The sequence below is a fragment of the Dermacentor albipictus genome, chromosome 1 (assembly GCF_038994185.2).
Source record: "Dermacentor albipictus isolate Rhodes 1998 colony chromosome 1, USDA_Dalb.pri_finalv2, whole genome shotgun sequence".
Classification (NCBI taxonomy): domain Eukaryota; kingdom Metazoa; phylum Arthropoda; class Arachnida; order Ixodida; family Ixodidae; genus Dermacentor; species Dermacentor albipictus.
The window spans coordinates 63412543-63432365 of record NC_091821.1 but is presented as its reverse complement, the minus strand read 5'-3'; the positions used below and the strand labels follow the sequence as shown (position 1 = coordinate 63432365).

The 19823-nt window shown below is 46.1% G+C and overlaps 1 protein-coding gene across 3 annotated transcripts in view; it reads left to right on the top strand.

Moving 5' to 3' along the window:
• The window catches only part of LOC135912490 (protein qui-1-like), a 725699-nt gene that overhangs the window by 485337 nt on the left and 220539 nt on the right, over positions 1–19823 (top strand). For all 3 annotated transcript variants that reach the window (XM_070521613.1, XM_065444934.1, XM_070521612.1), the window contains one exon: positions 2786–2976. In XM_070521613.1, coding sequence (XP_070377714.1) covers positions 2786–2976 — 191 coding nt within the window. The remainder of the gene's footprint in view (positions 1–2785; positions 2977–19823) is intronic.

The following is a 19823-nucleotide window of genomic DNA, read 5'->3' as shown; positions in this document are numbered from 1 at the left end:
ATTGTTTGTGTGCAACCCCAGGTAGTCAATATTAATCTATAGTTCCCTACAACGGCGTCCCTCGTAATCAGGTCATTTTTGGGCATGTAAAACCACAGATTTAATATTTTTTTATCGCCCCTGCGTTGCTTTGGAGCAATAAAATCCCATCGACCATTCAGTCTGGAGAGGAAGCTTCAGCTCCGGGGCCGGCTCCCAGTTCTCTATTCAAGTACGTGGGAAGCGCACAGGTAATTTCTTGAGACAACCGCTGGACCCGTTTGAATGAACCTTATATTGTTGAATTTGAAAGAGAGAGAGCTAAAATTTTAAAACTTTAGGAAGCAGATTTTTGATTTAGGATCTCAGTTTGTTTAGAAAGAATTGCCAATAATTGGTAAGTTTGCAAGAAACAAAATAATAGCCCGAAGTTTTCAAATTGCGCCAAAAACAAATATCGCAGTGCATCAAATTGCATCTGTTAAAGGATTTCAGCGCACAAGCGAGATTTTTGCATTTACAGCTTACGTGAAATTGGTGCGACGTTCACGAGGGCACTGTGGAAGTTCTACTCACAAATTAGTGGTATATTAGTGTGCTTTATGTTACATCAGTTTTGTCTGCTTTAGTTGTATTATATGGTCCAGTCTAAACATTTTAATTTTTTGCTGCGTTACAGCGTTGTAAATATGGTACTTAATGTTCTTTGTCGTTTACTTTCTTCATTTTCAAATTTTTTTTAGAAACATTGATGGACGTAAATAAAAACTCCGCTTTCACAGTCAATAGAGTTCAACGCTTTCTTTTAAATGCAACAAACTCGTCAAAGTTTCCGCAATGTTGCCGAGAAAACGATTTATCCGATAGAAGCTCCCGATATGCCGGCAGCTTATATTTTGACTCGTGACCAGAAGTAACTTATTAAGAAGCTTAGTTACTTGGAAGTGCGGCATGTAAGCACTCTGTAGCCGGTTTCAATGCATGGAATGGTCGCAAGTGTGCGATCTAGAGGCGGAATAAAGCCACTTCAACAAGTTCAGTTGAACCTGTAGACCTGGTGAGCCAGGAGTATATAGTTTCGGAATGGTTCGCGTTTGAATGAATGGTGACTGTACCCCGAGACTGACTGACATCTGAAATAACTATTGATTGTACACCCTTCAGCTATTTGCTCTCTCACGTACAATAAGAAAAGGCACTATTCAAAAGCGCCCATTTTTCAGAAAACAAAAAGTGTTGTTCTTTCTTTCTTTTCTGCTAGAGCGCAGTAGCATCACCGGGAAATATTAAGGAGCACACTCTTGCCCATCGTTGTCTGAGCGGAGGGCTGTTTACAACCAATGTGTATGTATGTAATTCGTGTGTGTAGCACAAATGTAAGTTTGTGTTGGTCTACACGGCTGTGCGCGCGGGACTTTCCTGCGTGTATTATGTCACATGGTGCTTCAACCGTTCCCGTGAAAAGCACGGCTCGGTAATTCTGTGGCGTGATTGATTCCGCTGACATTTAAAAACTCAAAAAGAAAGAAACAGCGTTAGCATCGCCGAGACAAGGAAAAGAGAGATCGAAAAAGAAAGAACGCAAACTAAACTCTCGAGCGATCGTATTGGACGAACGGCGCGCACCTACAGTAAAACAGAAGCAACGAAAAACGCGAACAATGAGGCACGGCACGCCTAGCGTGGGCTGTGTTGCCAATAGAAACGGACACAACTTTGAAGAACGCAATTTCCTTTGTCCCACTTTTCCGAGTTTCGTTCTTGATCACGCTAGTTTCGCTTTCGAGACGAACGCCAATCAATTTGACGAACTCGCAATCGTGCTGTTGAATTATTTCGTCCCGTATGAAAAAGTCTGCGCTTTGCCTTCTTTCGTTCGCGCACAGTTTCTTTATTTCTTCTTCTTTTTTTTTATTGCCGGTTGCAGGTGGCGCTTTCACGCCTTCCGAAGTGCCTTTCTGGAAGAAGCTGAAATTACCGTTATAAGAACTCGCTATGGTCCAGACGGTTAATTAAAGATTCACTAATTAAGTTTGTCATTATTTACTTTAGGGCACTTGTAACTGCGACACTAATAAAGTAGTGAAGTCATGTCTACTTAGCTGCACTCCCAAGACTTCTACCAACTTTCGAGATAACCATCGTTAAAATGTGCTGCGAAGTGTGCATCGGTGTTCTATGGAAAACTTCCGGAATGCCACCACATATTTCAAAAGATTTTTGGAGCAGATGTCCCCAATCTTTGGATTTATGTTTAGTAGACATTATTTCACTACTGCCCTGCTTCGATTTTCTCATTGCAAGATGGGCGCTGAAGTGATTATTTGTGAGGAATTTAACTTGGGACTGTTTTTTATTAGCTAGCTGGACATTGTTATTTCACATGCAGGTAATTTCTGCCTCTTCCAGAAAAAGAAAATGCGCAGGGGGGGGGGGGGGGATATGTACCGAGTGTACAAAATACTGCGTACAGCGTATTGCGAGGGGCTTTGTCGCGTTTGATAAGGAAATGTTAAATGTGTTTCTGGTTCCACTTCACCTCTCATCATCTTTCATTCATACGACGATTTAACGTTGTGAAGGAGGTGGCGACATGCTGACCCTGTCGCCAACATTTCCAATGTGTAATAAATAAATAAATAAATAAATAAATAAATAAATAAATAAATAACTTTCATAATTATTCAAGTAACAAGGGGTATCCACCGCCTTTGCAAGGCGTCAAGAACTTCTTTTGTGCATTTTACTACAAAGCGCGGCAGCCTGCTTGCTCGTAGCCTACATGCCTATCGTCTTGTGTGCGCAGACTTCGAGCAGGAGCGCCGGGTGGTGCAAGAGAATGTGCTGCCGGAACTTCAGCGGCACTGCGCCTCTCTCGGCGTGGACGTGGAGCTGTTGGACCTGCAGCAGGGTCAGGACCCGCGCCTGCGACCCGCCGATGCCACCTTGCGAGAGTTGGAGGACTGCCACGCCCGCTCGCTCGGATGCTTCCTCCTCGTAAGTGGCGTCGCGGCCGAGTTTGTTTGTGTATTATTATTATTATTATTATTATTATTATTATTATTATTATTATTATTATTATTATTATTATTATTATTATTATTATTATTATTATTATTATTATTATTATTATTGGCCAATATTTTGGTTCCTGCCGCGCTATTTTTGACAATGCGGTGTAGGGTGATAATGCAACAGAGACTTAACGAGCGTTTGGCTGCGCACACAAGAACGCATTCCTTGCATTCAAGGACTAGGCGTGTTTTAAATGCGCAGCGCAGGATACGAGCGCGTCGTTTGCGAATAATTAGTCTTGGAAGTTGCAATGGTTTTCTTTTCTTTTATTGTCATTATTTTCTTCCTTTTATGTCCTTTCTTCCTTCTTCCTTTATGACTTGTGTAAGACGGCATTCAAACTGCATTGCAAGAATAAGTGGGCTTTAACAGCGATGACCCCATTGACAATGTCAATCCTTATTGCCTTATTGCATCCCAATTACTACTTTGTAGAACGCCTAACACGTTGCCCGATCGCTGCTTTTTGACTAGTAAAATAATTTATTAATGCCAACCGACATCTCGGAACGCGGACACTTTTTTGTCTCGCCGCAAGCAGCATGCGTATACTTACGTATAAAAGTATACGCAATAATATTACCGCACAGCAAAACTTAAACAGTTTCGGGCAATAACCATTTGCAGTAAGCATTCATAGCAGCGCGCGAAGTAGTATGATTAGCTTTATTAAAATTATGGGGTTTTACGTGTCAAAACCACTTTCTGATTATGAAGCTCGCCGTAGTGGAGGACTCCGGAAATTTCTACCACCTGGGGTTCTTTAGCATGCACCTAAATCTAAGTACACGGGTGTTTTCGCATTTCGCCCCCATCGAAATGCGGCCACCGTGGCGGGGATTCGATCCCGCGACCTCGTGCTCAGCAGCCCAACGCCATAGCCACTGAGCGACCACGGCGGGAGATTAGTTTTATGCGCAATGAAACGCGTTATGATGCGCAACATGAATGCATCAAGCCTGCGCGGCCGCTTCCTTGTTTCCTTCATTGAACGCGACCCACAGAAGCACTGCTATGGCGCGACGTGTCTCAGCCTATTCCACAATGGTATCTCCCGTGACGCGCGGATGGCGCGCGGCATGTAGGGAGAAGCAAGATATAAAGACCCAAAGAGAGTTGCTGCCTACCCGTTGTCCTTTACTTCTTTGTCCCGTACGTTGCATTATACTTAGCGTACACACCGAGCCACGTCCGTGCACATCCATTGTGCGAAAACCTATTGCCTGTATGCTACACGACACAACATTCCTCGTCGGTGAAATTGCGGTGAGGTATTATCTTTTGCCGAAAATAATTTGCCATCTAATGTGAGGAAGACGGAGGATGCACAGCGCTGACAAACCATTTCGTCCTCACAGCTTACTGTGTAGTAAAGTGAGCCAAAGCTGCCAGAATGCAGCGCAGGATGGATGGGCAGGCTGCACGCAGAGTCAAGCTTCGCGCAGGAGGCAATGCATCTGTTCTTTGTACGTCATTGTGAGTCTTTACTGCAAGTTAAGCTATAATTGCAGTGGTCGTGCAGGCAGCGTTTGTGCCTGCTGAACAAACGCCGCCATTTTCTCGGAGAGTGGCTGACGTCAGTGCGCTTGCTTGCGACGAATGTGACATTTTGGACAGACTATTCGAACTTCTGTCTCACTGTCGCTGGCGCTGGGAAAGGGGAGAGAACGGCGAGGGGAAGATGTCTTTCCCTTTAGATGCTTTTGTAAAGACTACCGCTTTGCAGTAAGGATACTTCTGCAATGGCGCATGCCTTGCAAGCCACTACATCACCTGCGCAGAATAATGCAATGATTATATTGCACTGCTATTTCTTGTCAAGCTGCATCAGTGGTCCCAGTGGCGCTCAACCCGCATTATCACTGGGATTGGCCAGCCGTGAACGTATGTTGATGAGAAAGCAATAGAATCCGCGAAAGGAATCCTTGCAATATACCGGCCCTGGTAACGCGACAAAACCTGATTTAACAGAAGGAAATGCAAAATTATGTGTCTTCACTAAGTGCAAAAGAGAACGCGCGAGAATTAATAAGACAAAACGGAACAAAAATGACGAAGAAGGAAGAGTGAAATGTAAGGGTGAAAATATAAATCGCGAGCACGACATTCAACACCTCTTCAACAAGACCGCATCGTTGTACATTATGCTGGAAATACAGTGAAAAGAGCAAGATATTTCCATTCGATATTTGGAGGCGTTAAAGATTTATATTTAAAAAATGTTATCCCACGCGCGCCTTCTTTTTCCTGATATTAGCGGGCAGCATTTCCCTCTTGCTCAAGAAAGAAACCCCGAAAAAGCGCCTGTTCTCCCCTCATGCATAATGAGGAAAGAACGGGTACACTGGTGTCGCAGCTCTTGGCTGATACTACTTGTTGATGCTTAGTTGACCTCGTCTCAGTTACGAAAGCTTTTTAAGAGGTGGAAGTGATTAGCTGCTAGCTCTATGCAGTCCTTAACATCAAAAACGCACGTCAAGTTCAACAATGTAGTTCTGTAAGCAAGCATAGAGTGCGCTCTACATAGTTCACATTCAAACCCAGTGACGCTTCCAAATGATCATTCCTGAGGCTTCAAATGTGAGCAAGGGCCCTATAACGTAAAATTATTCCAATATGTTTTTATTCCAATCTCCTCACGTCAACTTTAGCAATAGTCGACGCAAGCATCGGGCGGTCACCCGCAGGGTAGTCTAACAGACCAATCAAACGCTCTCCTCGTTCACAGGAGGTAAGTTTTGTTTGCTTGAAAAACGAATAAAATTGCCTACACTGAGCGGCTTGTCTTATCTAATTGGCTCACAAGATGCGAGTAGCACGCTCAAGTAGAGAGGAATTCGATGGGGCCGAGCTAGTGCACTGAAAATCGATGACCGCATGAAGACGGTGGTGCCGGCGTCTGCGATTGGTCCGCTTCCCCTTACTTAGCTTGCGATGGCTCGTCGACAATCGCGGCGGCATGCAACGGAAGCTTAAGAATGACGCTAAAGGAATCCTCAGCAAAGAAGAGTTAGCAGAACGAGGTCGTAAACGTGCTAAATTTGCTCGAAAACGTTACACGGCCACGCAAAAAGTTTTATTACACGCAAATAAACCCATGCTCTCCGGCAAGTGCGAGCAGCCAGTGCCTGAGCGATTGGCGGCAGCCATCCTTTATTCCCTTCGGAACGGGGCAGCCTGCGGCTATTCAGAAGAAAATTCAGTTTTGTTCGGCATATTAATGCATCTTTAATGCGTACACGTCACTTTGACGCGGTGAGTTCTTGCGGTTTTGTGAAGTCGCGTGAGAGGCAGGTGAAGTGGGTGCAGCCCGAAAACATTTGACAAGAAGCCGAGGGCTAATGGCGAAGAGGCGCAGAATCAGAAATAACTATTTTTCTTTTGTTCGGTCAAATCACGCATAATCCATGTGTACACGTCATATCAGATGGGGAGCTATCGCGGTTTTCGTGACGTCGCGTGACAGACAGGTGAAGTGGTGGGTGGTCTAAAAAAGTTTTTGACCAATCGTGGAGGGCTGATAGTGTAATTGGAATAGAAAAGTTTGGAATAGTTTTACGTTATAGCGCCCCAAGTTACTACCTGCTTCATGGACCTTCAACGATGTGCATAATGCTACAATAATGTCGTAGTTTCAATCACATTGTTTACGTAGGTGAGATCGCACCCAGAGAAAGCGTAAAATAACGTTTTTATTTATTTTTTATTTTTATTTTCGTTGTTAAACCACTGCAACCTGCGATGAAATGTGAATGAAGTAAAGCGCAAGACTAAAGTTATGTTCCAAAATTCGTGCATTGAGGCAGTAAAAATGTAGGAGAGGGTGTAACGGTGCCTCTCTCTCGCTCTTTCTACTCGAAAGGACACGGTTTACCTCTAGTACGAGCCGGACTGGTGTGGGAGAAGGCAGAATGTTATGAGTGCACTTTTTGGGCGACCACTTTTAGCCTTTGTCAACATGGATATCGATGAACAGAGAGAAGAAAGGATCCATAGCAAATTTCTTGTGAAAATGGGCTAGAGTGGTGCAGAAACACATCAAGTGTTTTATAAGGCCTATGTAATGGACGTTTCAAGGAAAATAACTATGTTCAAGTGGGTCCAGCGCTTTTTGGAAGGTGGTGAAGGCTCTAAAGACGATGCAAGGTTAGGACGGTACGAAGATGAAATTATCAATTATGTGCGTTCTCTTGTGCTCAACGACCACCAAAGGACAGTTAAAATATCAGAAGCACTTGCGTTGGAAAATTCGTCCGTTGACCAGAGTTGACCAGAAAGCTTTGGCAAGTTCTTGTCTTTCTGGGGCACATCGTGGACAGTGGCACAGCAGGTGGTCGATATTTTCTTCGGTGCCGCAGACCTTGCATGCTGCACTGTCAGTCACTCCAATTAATGTATAGTATGGCTTTGTGAAGACAACACCTAACCAAAGGCGACAGAGATGCGTAGCTTCACGTCGAGGAAGTCCGATTGGAGGTTGGAGTTGCAGGGAGGGGTTTAATCGATGCAGTCGTGTAAGTCGTAAGTTTGGCGAGTTCCACTCGGTCAGTGAGAGACTGCGTGCCAGGTGTCGAAGCTGCCTGGCGGCGTCTGTCCTCGAAAGCGGAATTGGAACGCTGTGCTCTTCTTGATGTGCTGTGCAAGCAGCGTTATAGGCAGAATCGTTGCCACTGATTCCACAATGGCCAGGTACCCACTGAAAAACGACCTGGTGACCTTTTTGTTGGACGTGATGGTAAAGTTTATTGTGATAGCAAATTAGCGAACAGCTATACGAAGTAAGCATACGCGCACTAACTAAATTAACAAGCATGGTGTCACACGCGCACATGCAAACATGAACACATCTCACTGGATGGCCGGGGAAACTCGCTGTCAAAACGCTGCAGTGGGGAAGCGCTGCAGCAGCAAGCGAGCGAATTGGCCTTCCTGCAGCCGCTCGCACCAAGGCGAACTAGGTCGCGAAAACACAGCGCAGCGCGTACTCTCAACCCGTCGCAGATCGCTTTCAAGATAGAGCAGCAGCCCGGAGTAGAGCGTGCCACCCCTCCCTACTTTCCCTCCGAAGCCTTGCGCGCGACGGAAGGCGGCGCTCTTCCTCCCAGTTTTCGTCCGCTGCGTACGCGAGATTGAGCCGCGATCGCCGGCTCACCCTCGCACGCTGTCACTCGCACGTACAGCATACGGCGCGCGCCGACGATGTTGTCGCCCTTGGACTTTGCGCGTAACCTCGCGGCGACGCCGACAGTAGAAATGCGCCTGGAGTGTTCATATAATTACAATCGCAATATTATCTCGAAATTGGTGTCATCGTGGAAACTCAAGTCGATATGTCTTGCAAGCTCACCGGCTACAATTCGTGAACAATTCGTAAACAATTAATTAATTACCAAGCTAATTAGGGCGTTTTGGTTAATTCGTTGAACATCCGTTTCGGTTTCTTGAGCTAGTAATGTCCGCCTCTTCAAATAATCCAGCTCAAGGAGAAGAATTGTGCTGTTTGCCGCAGGAAATTTCTAAAAATTCCATAACACTTAGAAATGATCACCCTATATATATGCATAACGTACATGATCTTCTAAGCTCTCCCATCTGCTCCGAGGGTGCTTCAAGCAATGGGAGAGAAGGTCGAACGAGGCTATTTCGTGTAATGGGGGGCATTTCGAAGGTGGCCACGTTGATGTGTCTGAAACTTTGTGAAATGCATATTTTTTTTTTTTTTTTTTGCACGCACCACATGAATTTTGGGGGCAGACCTCGTACTTGAAGCGACAGCGCGAAGCCGTTCTTTCGTCACCCAGTGATGAACGAACGTTTGCATTTGTGGTGCGGAAGTGCTGTCCCGTGCAACGAAATGGCGGTGGTAGCTTCCATGAAATCGCCATACCTAGCAGTTTTTTACTCCCCATATTGCAAAAATAAAATAAAAAAGTCACAGTTTCGTCTGAAAGGCGAAGCATTGATTGCGATAGCGAATTTGTAGACAGCTATGAGAATTAAGGACACTAGTTTTACCGGCCGTATAAACGTGGAAACAGTTCCTTAATAACTAAATTAACAAGCATGGTATGAGCGCTCACAAGCAAACATGAACACATCACACTCTATGACCGCGGACACTCGCTGTCAAAACGCTGGCGTGAGCAAGAGCGGCAGCAGCAGCGAGCGAAGTGATCTTCGTGCTGTCTGCAACACGTAGAAAGATATGAGCCGTCTGCAGATAGCGTTCAAGATACGGCGCGGACGACCGTGCGCGGCTGTGCAAAGTACGCAATCCTGCATCCCCTCTTTCCTCCCCCTGGCGCGCCAGATTGAGCCGCCATCGTCAGTTCCCCGTACGCGCGGTGCGCGAAATCCGCACTTGGTACCGGAGCACAACGCCGCCCATCCCCCATGGCCTTTCGCGCGACGGGAGAAGGCGCGCGTGTGTACTCCACTTTCCTCCCTCCCTCGCGCGCGCCAGGTTGAGCCGCGATCGTCCAGTCCCTTCGCGTGCTTTCACTCGCACGTGCATCATATGGCGCTAGGCAACGGTGTTATCGCCCTTGGACTTTGTACGGAACATCGCGGTGGCGGCGACACCAATGGCGAAAATGCGCCTGGAGTGTCCATACATTTGCTATCGCAATAAAAGAATAGAGCGCTGGCACGAAGGACTAAGGCATGTTCACATCCCGACAGGGACCTGGGCAACGTGGGCGCGTATTAATGCGAGGAGGAGTGCTGAGCAGTAATCAAGGTATAAGTCGTTCCATCGCTCGACGTGGTCGCATCTAATAGCACGAATAACAACAGTATTGTTTAAATGGTTCATTGCTCAGTTCGACGCTCGCTTCCAGAATGTAGCGTGCAAAGGAAGCTTGCTGAACGCTACTTTGAGGGAGCGTTCCCAAACATGCGTGCTTCTTCTTAGGAATCAAAGGACAACCAAAAATTCTGCATGATCAAATAACACAAAAAAAGAAAGAAAGAAAGGCGTGCGATGCAAAAGAAGGCGCGGTCAATGAACATGGTATAGGTGTTTATATATACTGCAACTGGGATTCATTAAAGATGATGCAATGTTGAATAATTGCATATTATATTTGCGTTAGTTGTCTTAGTTTCTTCGTTCCAGTGTCAGACCTTACTTTCTTTCCAGATGCTCTATTAATTTTATTTATGTCGAATTTTCTCATTCGCGTTCGTTTCTTCTTTCTTTAAGGCCAAGTTCTTAGCTGACTTCACACGGGATTGGCGTATCTGAGATTTCGTTATCTTGTAACTAATTCCAGAAAAAAAGATTGAATTGTAGATCTAGTACGAACATGAAAATAGTATCAAATTATACATTTTCATGCGGACAACATGTAGCAATATTCATCAACTAAGAATATAATCAAAATGAGTATAATTAGCTGCAAACAGGGTTGGGTGCGAACGCCTGTTTAGCTGTCGCCCTCTGCCATGACACCACAAAGTGCCACCTAACTTAATTGTCCCGCCCTCCACTAGATGGCACGGAGTGCCCGAGCTTGGAGGAACGGCCAACTTCTTGATAAATTGCTGCGTGACTGGCCGCTCGAGTCAGTTTGCGTGTATTCGCGGGCTTCTTTCGCGCTCGGAAAAACACTTTGCTGTAGCACGTATTGAGAAACAGAAAGCTGTATCGGGAGTATTTCATGTCGCTCTACAATTTTCTCATTGACACTTTTCATATAATTATAATATTTGAGAAGTTCATTAACTCATTAAGACTAATTATCTAGTTAGGTGGAATGAAAAAAAATAATTTGAATATCTCCAAGGTGGCGGCAAACAACATTAACTTGATTCTGTCCAGCTACGTGGCATTCGCACATTTTTTAATCTCTGGCTAAAGTTAGCTGGGACACCCTGTATACCCCGCTCCCACGTACGTTAAACCAATGTGAAGTCGCGAAAGAAAACCGTGTCTTCGAAAAAAAAAATCGAAAAGAAAAACGCGCAGAAATACATGACAGCGAGGGACGAAAATCCCACTTGAACACCTCATTTCTCAGGGGCATAATTAAACTATTCCGTACAGCCGGCGCTCTTTTCGGTGAGTACATCCGAAGGAAATGGTGGTACCGAGGTCAAGATCGCATGCACCATAGTCGGGCAATTAAAAAGCGGCCCACTTCTAGTCTCCATTTGATGCAAGGCACTCTCCTTATACTGCACGAGGATGTGCCCGTACTACAAATTACGCTCGTGTAAGCGGGTTGTCGAATTGCGCTCCCAGCCGTGCGCGCTCGAAATGTGCACCGAGACATTTAATGGATAATTCACGACCAGCGGATGTGGGACGACTTGGAGTACGCTGCTCAAGGAAGCCTTAGCGCAAAAGAAACGCGCGTGAGGCGGTCGCGTCTTGGATTGCCGAAGGAGTGGGGCGGCTGGAGAGACTTAGCGGAGGTTGTGGAGGGGGCCTTGGAGAAACGGCCAGCTTCTTGATAAATGGCGCTCATATTTCGGAGAAGTGGGCGCTCGTTTTGCCACGACGTCCGGCTGCGAGCGTGCGCGCGGTGACTCAGCGAAATCTCTGCTCGCTCCATTAACGCACGCGAGCCACCGGCTGCCGCCGCCAGTCCGTGGGCTCCCCGTGCTGCTCATATTCCCCGAGCGGCGGCGGCGGCGGCGGCAGCGTTGCCGACGGTCGTTAGTTTCCATTAGCGTGCGCGAGCGGGACACTGCCGGCCGGCCGTCGTCCGAGCGGCGATCGCCGGTCGGGGACTTTGGCCGCGAAATGGCTTCCCCGGCGTGCGCGTCGGTCGGTGCCCGCACTCGTCTCCACCACAAGGGCGCCGGCGTTCTACGGCCGTTGTTGCAGTATAGACCTTGCGGTCGGGAAGCAACGGCTTTACTGTTCTTTTTTTAGAGGTCTTGTCGTTTAAAAATATGGGCCGACTTTCTTATTGCGGACTCTCCCGTGAAATTATTTGCTATCGCTCCAGCATTCCAGCGCGACGGATGTCCTGACAACAATTTCTTCACGTGTGGCCTCTTTGCTGGCATTAGCGGTGAACGAATAACTTATGAAGACGTGGCAACGTTGATGAATCGCCTGTCTGGCTCTCCGTAGCTGAGCACGTGGCTGCCGGTCCGAGCACGTGGTTGCCATCGCACGTCAAGAAAATCTAGCCGGTCGGAATCAATCCACGTATGTGAGTTGATGAGCCCACGGAAGTAGCTTTGGCCTTTCGAATCTTATTAGTGGTCACACTATCCTTGCGCTTTGCCGTCAAACCTGGTTTATGGTAGAGCCTGGTTACAAAATGGAAAATGTACTAAATTAACGACCAGTGTCCTGTGACAGTCATGTTCAAGATTATGGTTGCAAAGCATATGGTAACTTATCGCTTGTTCTTGCTGCAGTTCCCTGAGTTAAATAATAAAAGCGCAACCACGTAAATTGATGAGTTCCATTAAACTGGCATGGCACATTATTCGCCGAAAATGTATCGTGCACCTAGCCACGTTCATGGCCGCATACGTACGGGAGACGATGTTAGAACCATTGAAAAATACTATGTTGTGCCACCAGCAAATCCCGTATATCACGGATAATTCAAGCATGTTTTCAGGCATAATGGACTTTCTGGGCTGAAATTCTTCGACATAAGGTGGCCGGACAGCCTGCAGGGTTATCTGACTGAGCTAGCTCGGATACTCGGTTGCCACAGTCAGAAATTTGAATTTCTTTTTTCTTCTGAAGGTGGGAAGCTCGAATTCACCTCCCCCAGTACACTACATCTCCAGGCTTCGAGTGGCGCCTGACACCGGCAAAATCGCCGACAGCAAGTGGCCCTATACTAATCCAGGTACACCCAAATTAGGAAGACCCACTAAGCTTCAACAAGACACTCCTTCACCAGAACAGGTGTTGGCCTCCTTGGTGCAGGACTGGGCCACTCCCTCCCAAATGACTCATTCGGTTAACCAATAGCCCTCAGTCCCCAGCAGCTGCGGAGCACCTGACCAAGGCGGCGGTCAGGCATGTAACGCAGCAGAGGGTGCTAAGAATCTTTGGACCCGGACAGGCCGCCAATGGAAACTGACCCTTGTAACTTTTAACACCCGAACCCTCTCTAGTGAAGCTCGCCCAGCAAAACTCTTTGAGGAACTATCACGCATTGTTTGGGATATCACTGGCCTTAGTGAGGTTAGAAGAACTGGTGAGGCTTATACAGTGCTGGCAAATGGCCACGTACTCTGCTATAGAGGACTACCAGACAAGAAGCAGTTCGGTGTAGGATTCCTAATTCATAAGGACATAGCGGGCAACATTGACGAATTCTGCATCATTAATGAGAGGGTAGCTGTAGTCGCTATCAATCTTAGTAAGAGGTACAGATTAAAGGTAGTACACGGCTACGCTCCAATATCCAGTCACGATGACGATGAAGTAGATCAGCTTTATGAAGATGTTGAATTAGTTATGCGAAAAATTCAAACTCAGCTTACTGTAGTCATGATCGACTTCAATGCAAAAGTGGGGAAAAAGCAGGCTGGTGAACAAGCAATTGGCAACTACGGCGTCGATTTTAGGAACATTCCAGGAAAGATTTTGATAGAATTTGGGGAAAAGAATGACCTGCGAATAATGAATACCTTCTTCAGTAAACGTTGGAACAAAATGTGGACCTGGAAAAGCCCTAATGGTGAAACAAAAAAACTGAAATTGGTTGCATCATTTCTGCTGATCCCAGTATAGTGCAACATGTAGAAGTGTTAGATAGGGTAAAGTGCAGTGATCGTAGGTTAGTGAGGGCTAGGATTCACCTCAATTTGAAGAGAGAAAGAGTAAAATTGGTCAAGAAGAAGCAGGCCAACTTAGACACAGTAAGGGTAAAAGCAGACCAATTCAGGTTGGCACTTGCAAACAAATATGCAGCCTTCGAACAGAAAGATGAAAATGACATGGAGGCAATAAATAAAACTGTAACCAGGCTGGCTTCAGAAGCAGCACTTGAAGTGGCAGGTAAGACACCAATGTAACCAGTAGGCAAGAGAGAGAGAGAATGAAAAGGAAAGGCAGGGAGGTTAACCAGATATGAGTCTCTGGTTTGCTACCCTACACAGGGTATGGGGGATAGGGTTTAGAAAGATGACAGAGAGAAAAATGCTAAAAAACGGAAAAAAATAAACACGCACACATGGAGGCACACACACAAAAGGCGTTCCAGTTAAAGTAGTTCACACAGGCCGGTGGATCGCAAGGAAGGAAGGAAGGAAAAAGTGGAGAAGGAAAGGTAGGGAGGTTAACCAGTTTGGCTTAACCGGTTTGCTACCCTACACATGGGAGAGGGATGGGGGAGATTAAAGATGGGGAAATCGCAAAAGCGCAATAGCGCTTGCACGGCCTTCTTCTGTGACGGTAGGTCCTTTCGATGTTGTAGAATTCTTTTTTCGGATAGCGGTTGGTCGTACAGTTGGTCAAGTTCGTGGCGAAGGCATTCCCTCTGTGGACTGTACTGTGGGCAGGCACACAAAATATGGCCAATTGATTCTTCATGGCCGCAGTGGTCACAGGTTGGGGTGTCGGTCATCCCTATGCGGAATGCATAGGCTTTGGTAAAGGCAACGCCCAACCAAAGTCGATATAAAAGCGTGGCGTCTCTACGGCGAAGCTGTGATGGCGCTCTAAGACTTAATGTGGGATCAAGTCAGTACAGTCGCGTATTTCCTAAATGTGGCTTATTCCATTGCGACGTCCTGCACTGTCGAGCAAGTAGACGCAGCTTCCGTGCTGCGTCAATTCTAGAAAGTGGAATTGGGATGTGGCGCTCCTCAGTATGGGCTGAGCAGGCAGCGTGATCCGCCCGTTCATTGCCGATAATCCCGCAGTGACTTGGAAGCCACTGGAAGGTTATTTCATGGCCTGCATCACTTATATGGTGCAATGTCTCTGTATTATGGAATATTAGTTGTTCTTGCGGTCGTAAAGGTGACAGTAGAGACTGCAGTGCCGCCTTCGAATCGCAGAATATCGTCCACTTGTGTAGCGGTTCATCACGAATGTGATGAAGGGCCGTAAAGAGTGCTGCGAGCTCTGCTGCCGTCGATGTTGTCGCGTGGATCGTCTTGAATTTGATTGTTGTAGCTTTCGCTGGTATGACGACTGCCGCCGCGGAGCTGCTCGGAAGGGCAGATCCATGCTTGTAAATATGCGTCGAGTCACGGTAGTTCTCGTACAAATATAGTAGCTGAGCTGTCTAAGGGCTGGTGATAACAGATCAGCTTTCCCAAGCTCTCCCAAGTAACAAAGGACCTAATAAAAAAACGACAACGAATGAAAGTGTCCGGCTCAAGAGATAAGATAGAATTGGCGGAACTGTCAAGACTGATCAACAAAGCGAAAATAAGTGATATTCGAAACTATAACGTGAGAAAGACTGAAAAAGCCGCAAAAGATGGACGCAGCCTGAAGTCAGTGAGAAGGAAACTTGGCATAGGACAAACCAAGATGTATGCACTGAAAGATAAGCAGGATAATATCATCAGCAATCTCGGAGATATAGTAAAAGCAACGGAAAAATTGTGTAATGACCTGTACAGTACCCAGAAGAGTCAGGATACCTCCATTCGAAGCAGTAATGAACAGGAAGCAGAAACATCTCCTATAACTAGCGATGAGGTCAGAAGGGCCTTGCAAGACATGAAATGGGGAAGACCGGCAGGAGAAGATGAAATTACACTGGATTTAATGAAAGATGGAGGAGACATAATGCTTCGAAAACTGGCGGCTCTCTATACGAAGTGTCTATCGACTGCAAGGGTCCCAGAAAACTGGAAGAATGCAATCATTATACTAATCCAGAAAAAGGGAGACGTTAAAGAATTGAAAAATTACAGGCCCATTAGCTCACTCAACATATTATATAAGATCTTCACCAAGATACTTTCCAATAGAATAAGGGAAACACTGGTCTTTAGATAACCAAGGGAACAGGCTGGCTTCAGGAAGGGATACTCTGTAGTGGATCACATCCATGCCATTAATCAGGTAATCGAGAAATCCGCAGAGTACAATCAGCCTCTATATATGGCATTCATAGATTACGAAAAGGCATTTGATTCACTGGAGATACCAGCAGTCATAGAGGCATTACGTAATCAAGAAGTACAGACCACTTACGCAAATAGCTTGGAAAATATCTACAGAGGTTCCACAGCTACCTTAATTCTACACAGAAAGAGCAGGAAGATACTTATAAAGAAAGGGGTCAAACAAGGAGACAAAATCGCTCCAATGCTATTCACTGCGTGCTTGGAAGAAGTATTCAAGCTATTAAACGGGAAGGCTTAGGAGTAAGGATCAACGGCAAATATCTCAGCATCCTTCAGTTTGCAGATGACATTGTCCTGTTCAGCGACACCAGAGACGAGTTACAACAAATGATTGAGGACCTTAACAGTGAGAGTGCAACAGTGGGGTTGGAGAATAATATAAAGAAGACAAAGATAATGATAAATAGCCGGGCAAGGAAACAAGAGTTCAGGATCGCCAGTAAGCTTCTAGAGTCTGTGAAGTAGTACGTTTACCTAGTTCAATTACTCCCAGGGGACCATGACCATGAACGGAAATTTACCGAAAAATGGGCTGGAGCGCATTCGACAGTCATTTCCAGATCTTGACTGGAAGTTTACCATTATCATTAAAAACAAAGGTGTACAATCAAGGTATTCTCCCGGTAGTGACATTTTGGGCAGAAACTTGGAGACTGACAAAGAAGCTCGAAAACATGTTAAGGAACGCGCAAAGAGCGATGGAACAAAGAATGTTAGGCGTAACGTTAAGGAGACAGGAAGAGAGTGGTGCTGATCAGTTAGCAAATAGGGATAGCCGATATTCTAATTGACACTAAGAGAAAGAAATAGAGCTGGGCAGGTCATGTAATGCGTAGGTTAGATAACCGATGGACCGTTATGTTTACAGAATGGGTGCCATGAGAAGGGAAGTGCAGTCGAGGACGGCAGAAGACTAGGTGGGGTGATCAAATTAAGAAATTCGGAGGAGGTAGTTGGGATCAATTGGCGCAGGACATGGGTAATTGGAAATCGCAGGGTAAGGCCTTCGCCCTGCAGTGGGCACAGAATAGGCTGATTATGATGACTATGCCAGCATTTTCTAACATACGCCTGTTCTGTGCTTCAGTTATCTTCTTATTTTTACTTACTATTATTATTCGAAAGTTACACTGGTAAATATGATCGCATGTACCCTGGACTCCGTCATCGCTACAGAATCTCTGATTGTGCAGTAACGTTTAGATTCCCGTGACCTAATTGTCCACCATAATGGTGGTGGCGCGAGCTCGCGACAAAAGGCCATGACAGACTGAAAAAAACGTGTTCCATCGACAGTTGCACACGCCTAAAAAAAGCTCACAGCGCCGCTCTACTTTATACATAAAGCGCGAACCCACGCGCACTCACAAGAGCATCCACTATGGTGAACCAGCGCTGGCCAAGAGGCAATGCAATTGCTTGAGCGCAACTAAAACATACTAATGCCTTTTGGTTGGGATGACACGAAAATGGCACGGCTATTATTCCGATAATATTATCGCTTGCTTTACTCTGAAACGTTCAGTCAAGTGCAATCCGTGGCCATGCATGTTGCGAGTATAGGTCCCGCGCTGCCACGTCTAAAACGCCGGTGCCCAGTCATGCTAGGAGCTGGACAACTGTATAACCTCAAGTTGAGCGGTTAGTTTGCCGGCCGAAAATCCCAGTATGTAGTACTGCTATGAACTATATCTGGGCTAGGCAAGCTGTGCATTAAGGCATTGCGGTTGTTGCTGCTGGTATGCAAAGCTTCAGTGCAGATTGCTCGTGGCAACGCGCAAGGTAAGTCAGTGTGAGAACGCTTTTGCTTGCGATTGCGAGTTATAGCTACTGTTTGAAATTCTCCGTAAAACCTCTTATCCGAAGCTCTTATGCCGCACCTGGGCCTCTTAGATATGCACTAAGCTTGTGTTTTACTTGCGATAGCAAGTTAGACTCAAATTGTTTTCTCTAGCTCATGTTATCTTGTGTAAAGCATGCAACATTTGTGTTGTGTGGGCCTAATCACGAAAAAAAATACTGAAATAGACGCAAAGGTGTGCACAAAAATCTCGGCAACAGCAGCAATCGTTCGTGTAGTGCATGCCAGATGACGCCACACAAATGCTTCATGATGAAGACGCGCAGTATGTGCTCTTTGCTATATCGCAAGTTCGGCAACGGGTACCTGACGTCGCGATTGATTAGCAAGGGCGCCGTATCAGGAGAGAACTGAACTTGCTATTGCAAGTCCTTTCAGTCGCAGTTTTATGCAAAGACCCTGATCTTTCTTTTCTCTCTGTCTTTTTTTATCACGCAGACACGACAACAAACATGTCCCTTAAAGAGGTGTACCAAAGCCACTGGCTCTAATGGAATCCGCTATCCTTTTATTCTCGGTGTCCTTCGTCCCTGAGCCAGCTTTCTTTCTTTCTCGGTATCGCGTAAGACAGGATTAGGACGAGGTGATCTCCTGCGTGCAGCAAAAGAGAAATTCTTGCAAAAGAAAGAGATAACGAAAAACGAAGATCACGAAAGTCTGGACAGTGAATGCGGTGTGTCGTGTTTCGTCAGGCCCTTTTGTTCAGCTGCTTCGCGTTACCGCAGCGCGTAATCCGCAGTTCGTCACAATGTCCCATTTCTATCCCAAACTGCTTCTTCTTAGTTACGAACCCTAGCCCGCTCCCCTGCAACAATGAATCTGATGGTGTTAAGGCTGTCCGGAACCGGTGCTTTCACTTGAGGTTTGTTTCGCTATTTGTCGTTTATTTTCTCCTCTCTCTCCTTTTGTCACCATAACCGAAGCCCGTCCAAATACTCGCGAAGGATTACCCGTATTCCTCCAGTAATTTGCATTTAAAGTCGCTTGGCAAACTAACCAACGACCGTCTCTCAGAGGCAGCGTCTATTTAGAGACGTCCCTGTGCGCGGCACTATGTGTGTGCGCGTGCGCCCATGAATAGATAAAAGGTCTTTCTCGTCGCGATAGAACTTTGCACGCAGATCGAACTGAACTAATAGTGTACTCCTGGCCTTTGAACAAGGTTTCAGATTTGGTCACCGCCGGAAGAAGGATTTCGCACGTGGCGTAAAAAAAAGAAAGGAAAAAGAAGCAATGCAAGTTTCCTCGTTAATTACTTCCGCAAGCTCGCCTCGTGCTCGTTGCCAAGAGAGGATCCTCGGAATGGCTTTGCTAAGATGTCCTTAACCCGCCGTCGTTGCTCAATGGCTATGGTGTTGGGCTGGTAAGCACGAGGTCGCGGGATTGAATCCCGGCCGCGGCGGCTGCGTTTCGATGGGGTCGAAATGCGTAAACACCCGTGTTAGATTCAGGTGCACGTTAAAGAACCCCAGGTGGTCGAAATTTCCGAGTTCTCCACTACGGCGTGCCTCTTAATCAGAATGTAGTTTTGGCACGTTAAACCCCATATTTTTTCTAAGATGTCATTATGTTCATATAAGCCGCTAACCTAATGACATGGAACATCAGGTCGCTTTTGCTACGAACTAATTTCGGAGCCTGTTTATTGTTGCTCTCACAGGTCTTGTTATTGTTGGTTGTCATTATTGTTTATTTCTGGTTTTCGGCGGAGTGTACTACTCACTATGGCTCACATCTCGCGTTTGTTACTGCTGCCTTAAATCCCGCCTGCTGTGTTTCGGCAGCTCTTTCAGATTCGCATTTACTATGTATATATTTTTTCTCAAGGAGGTAC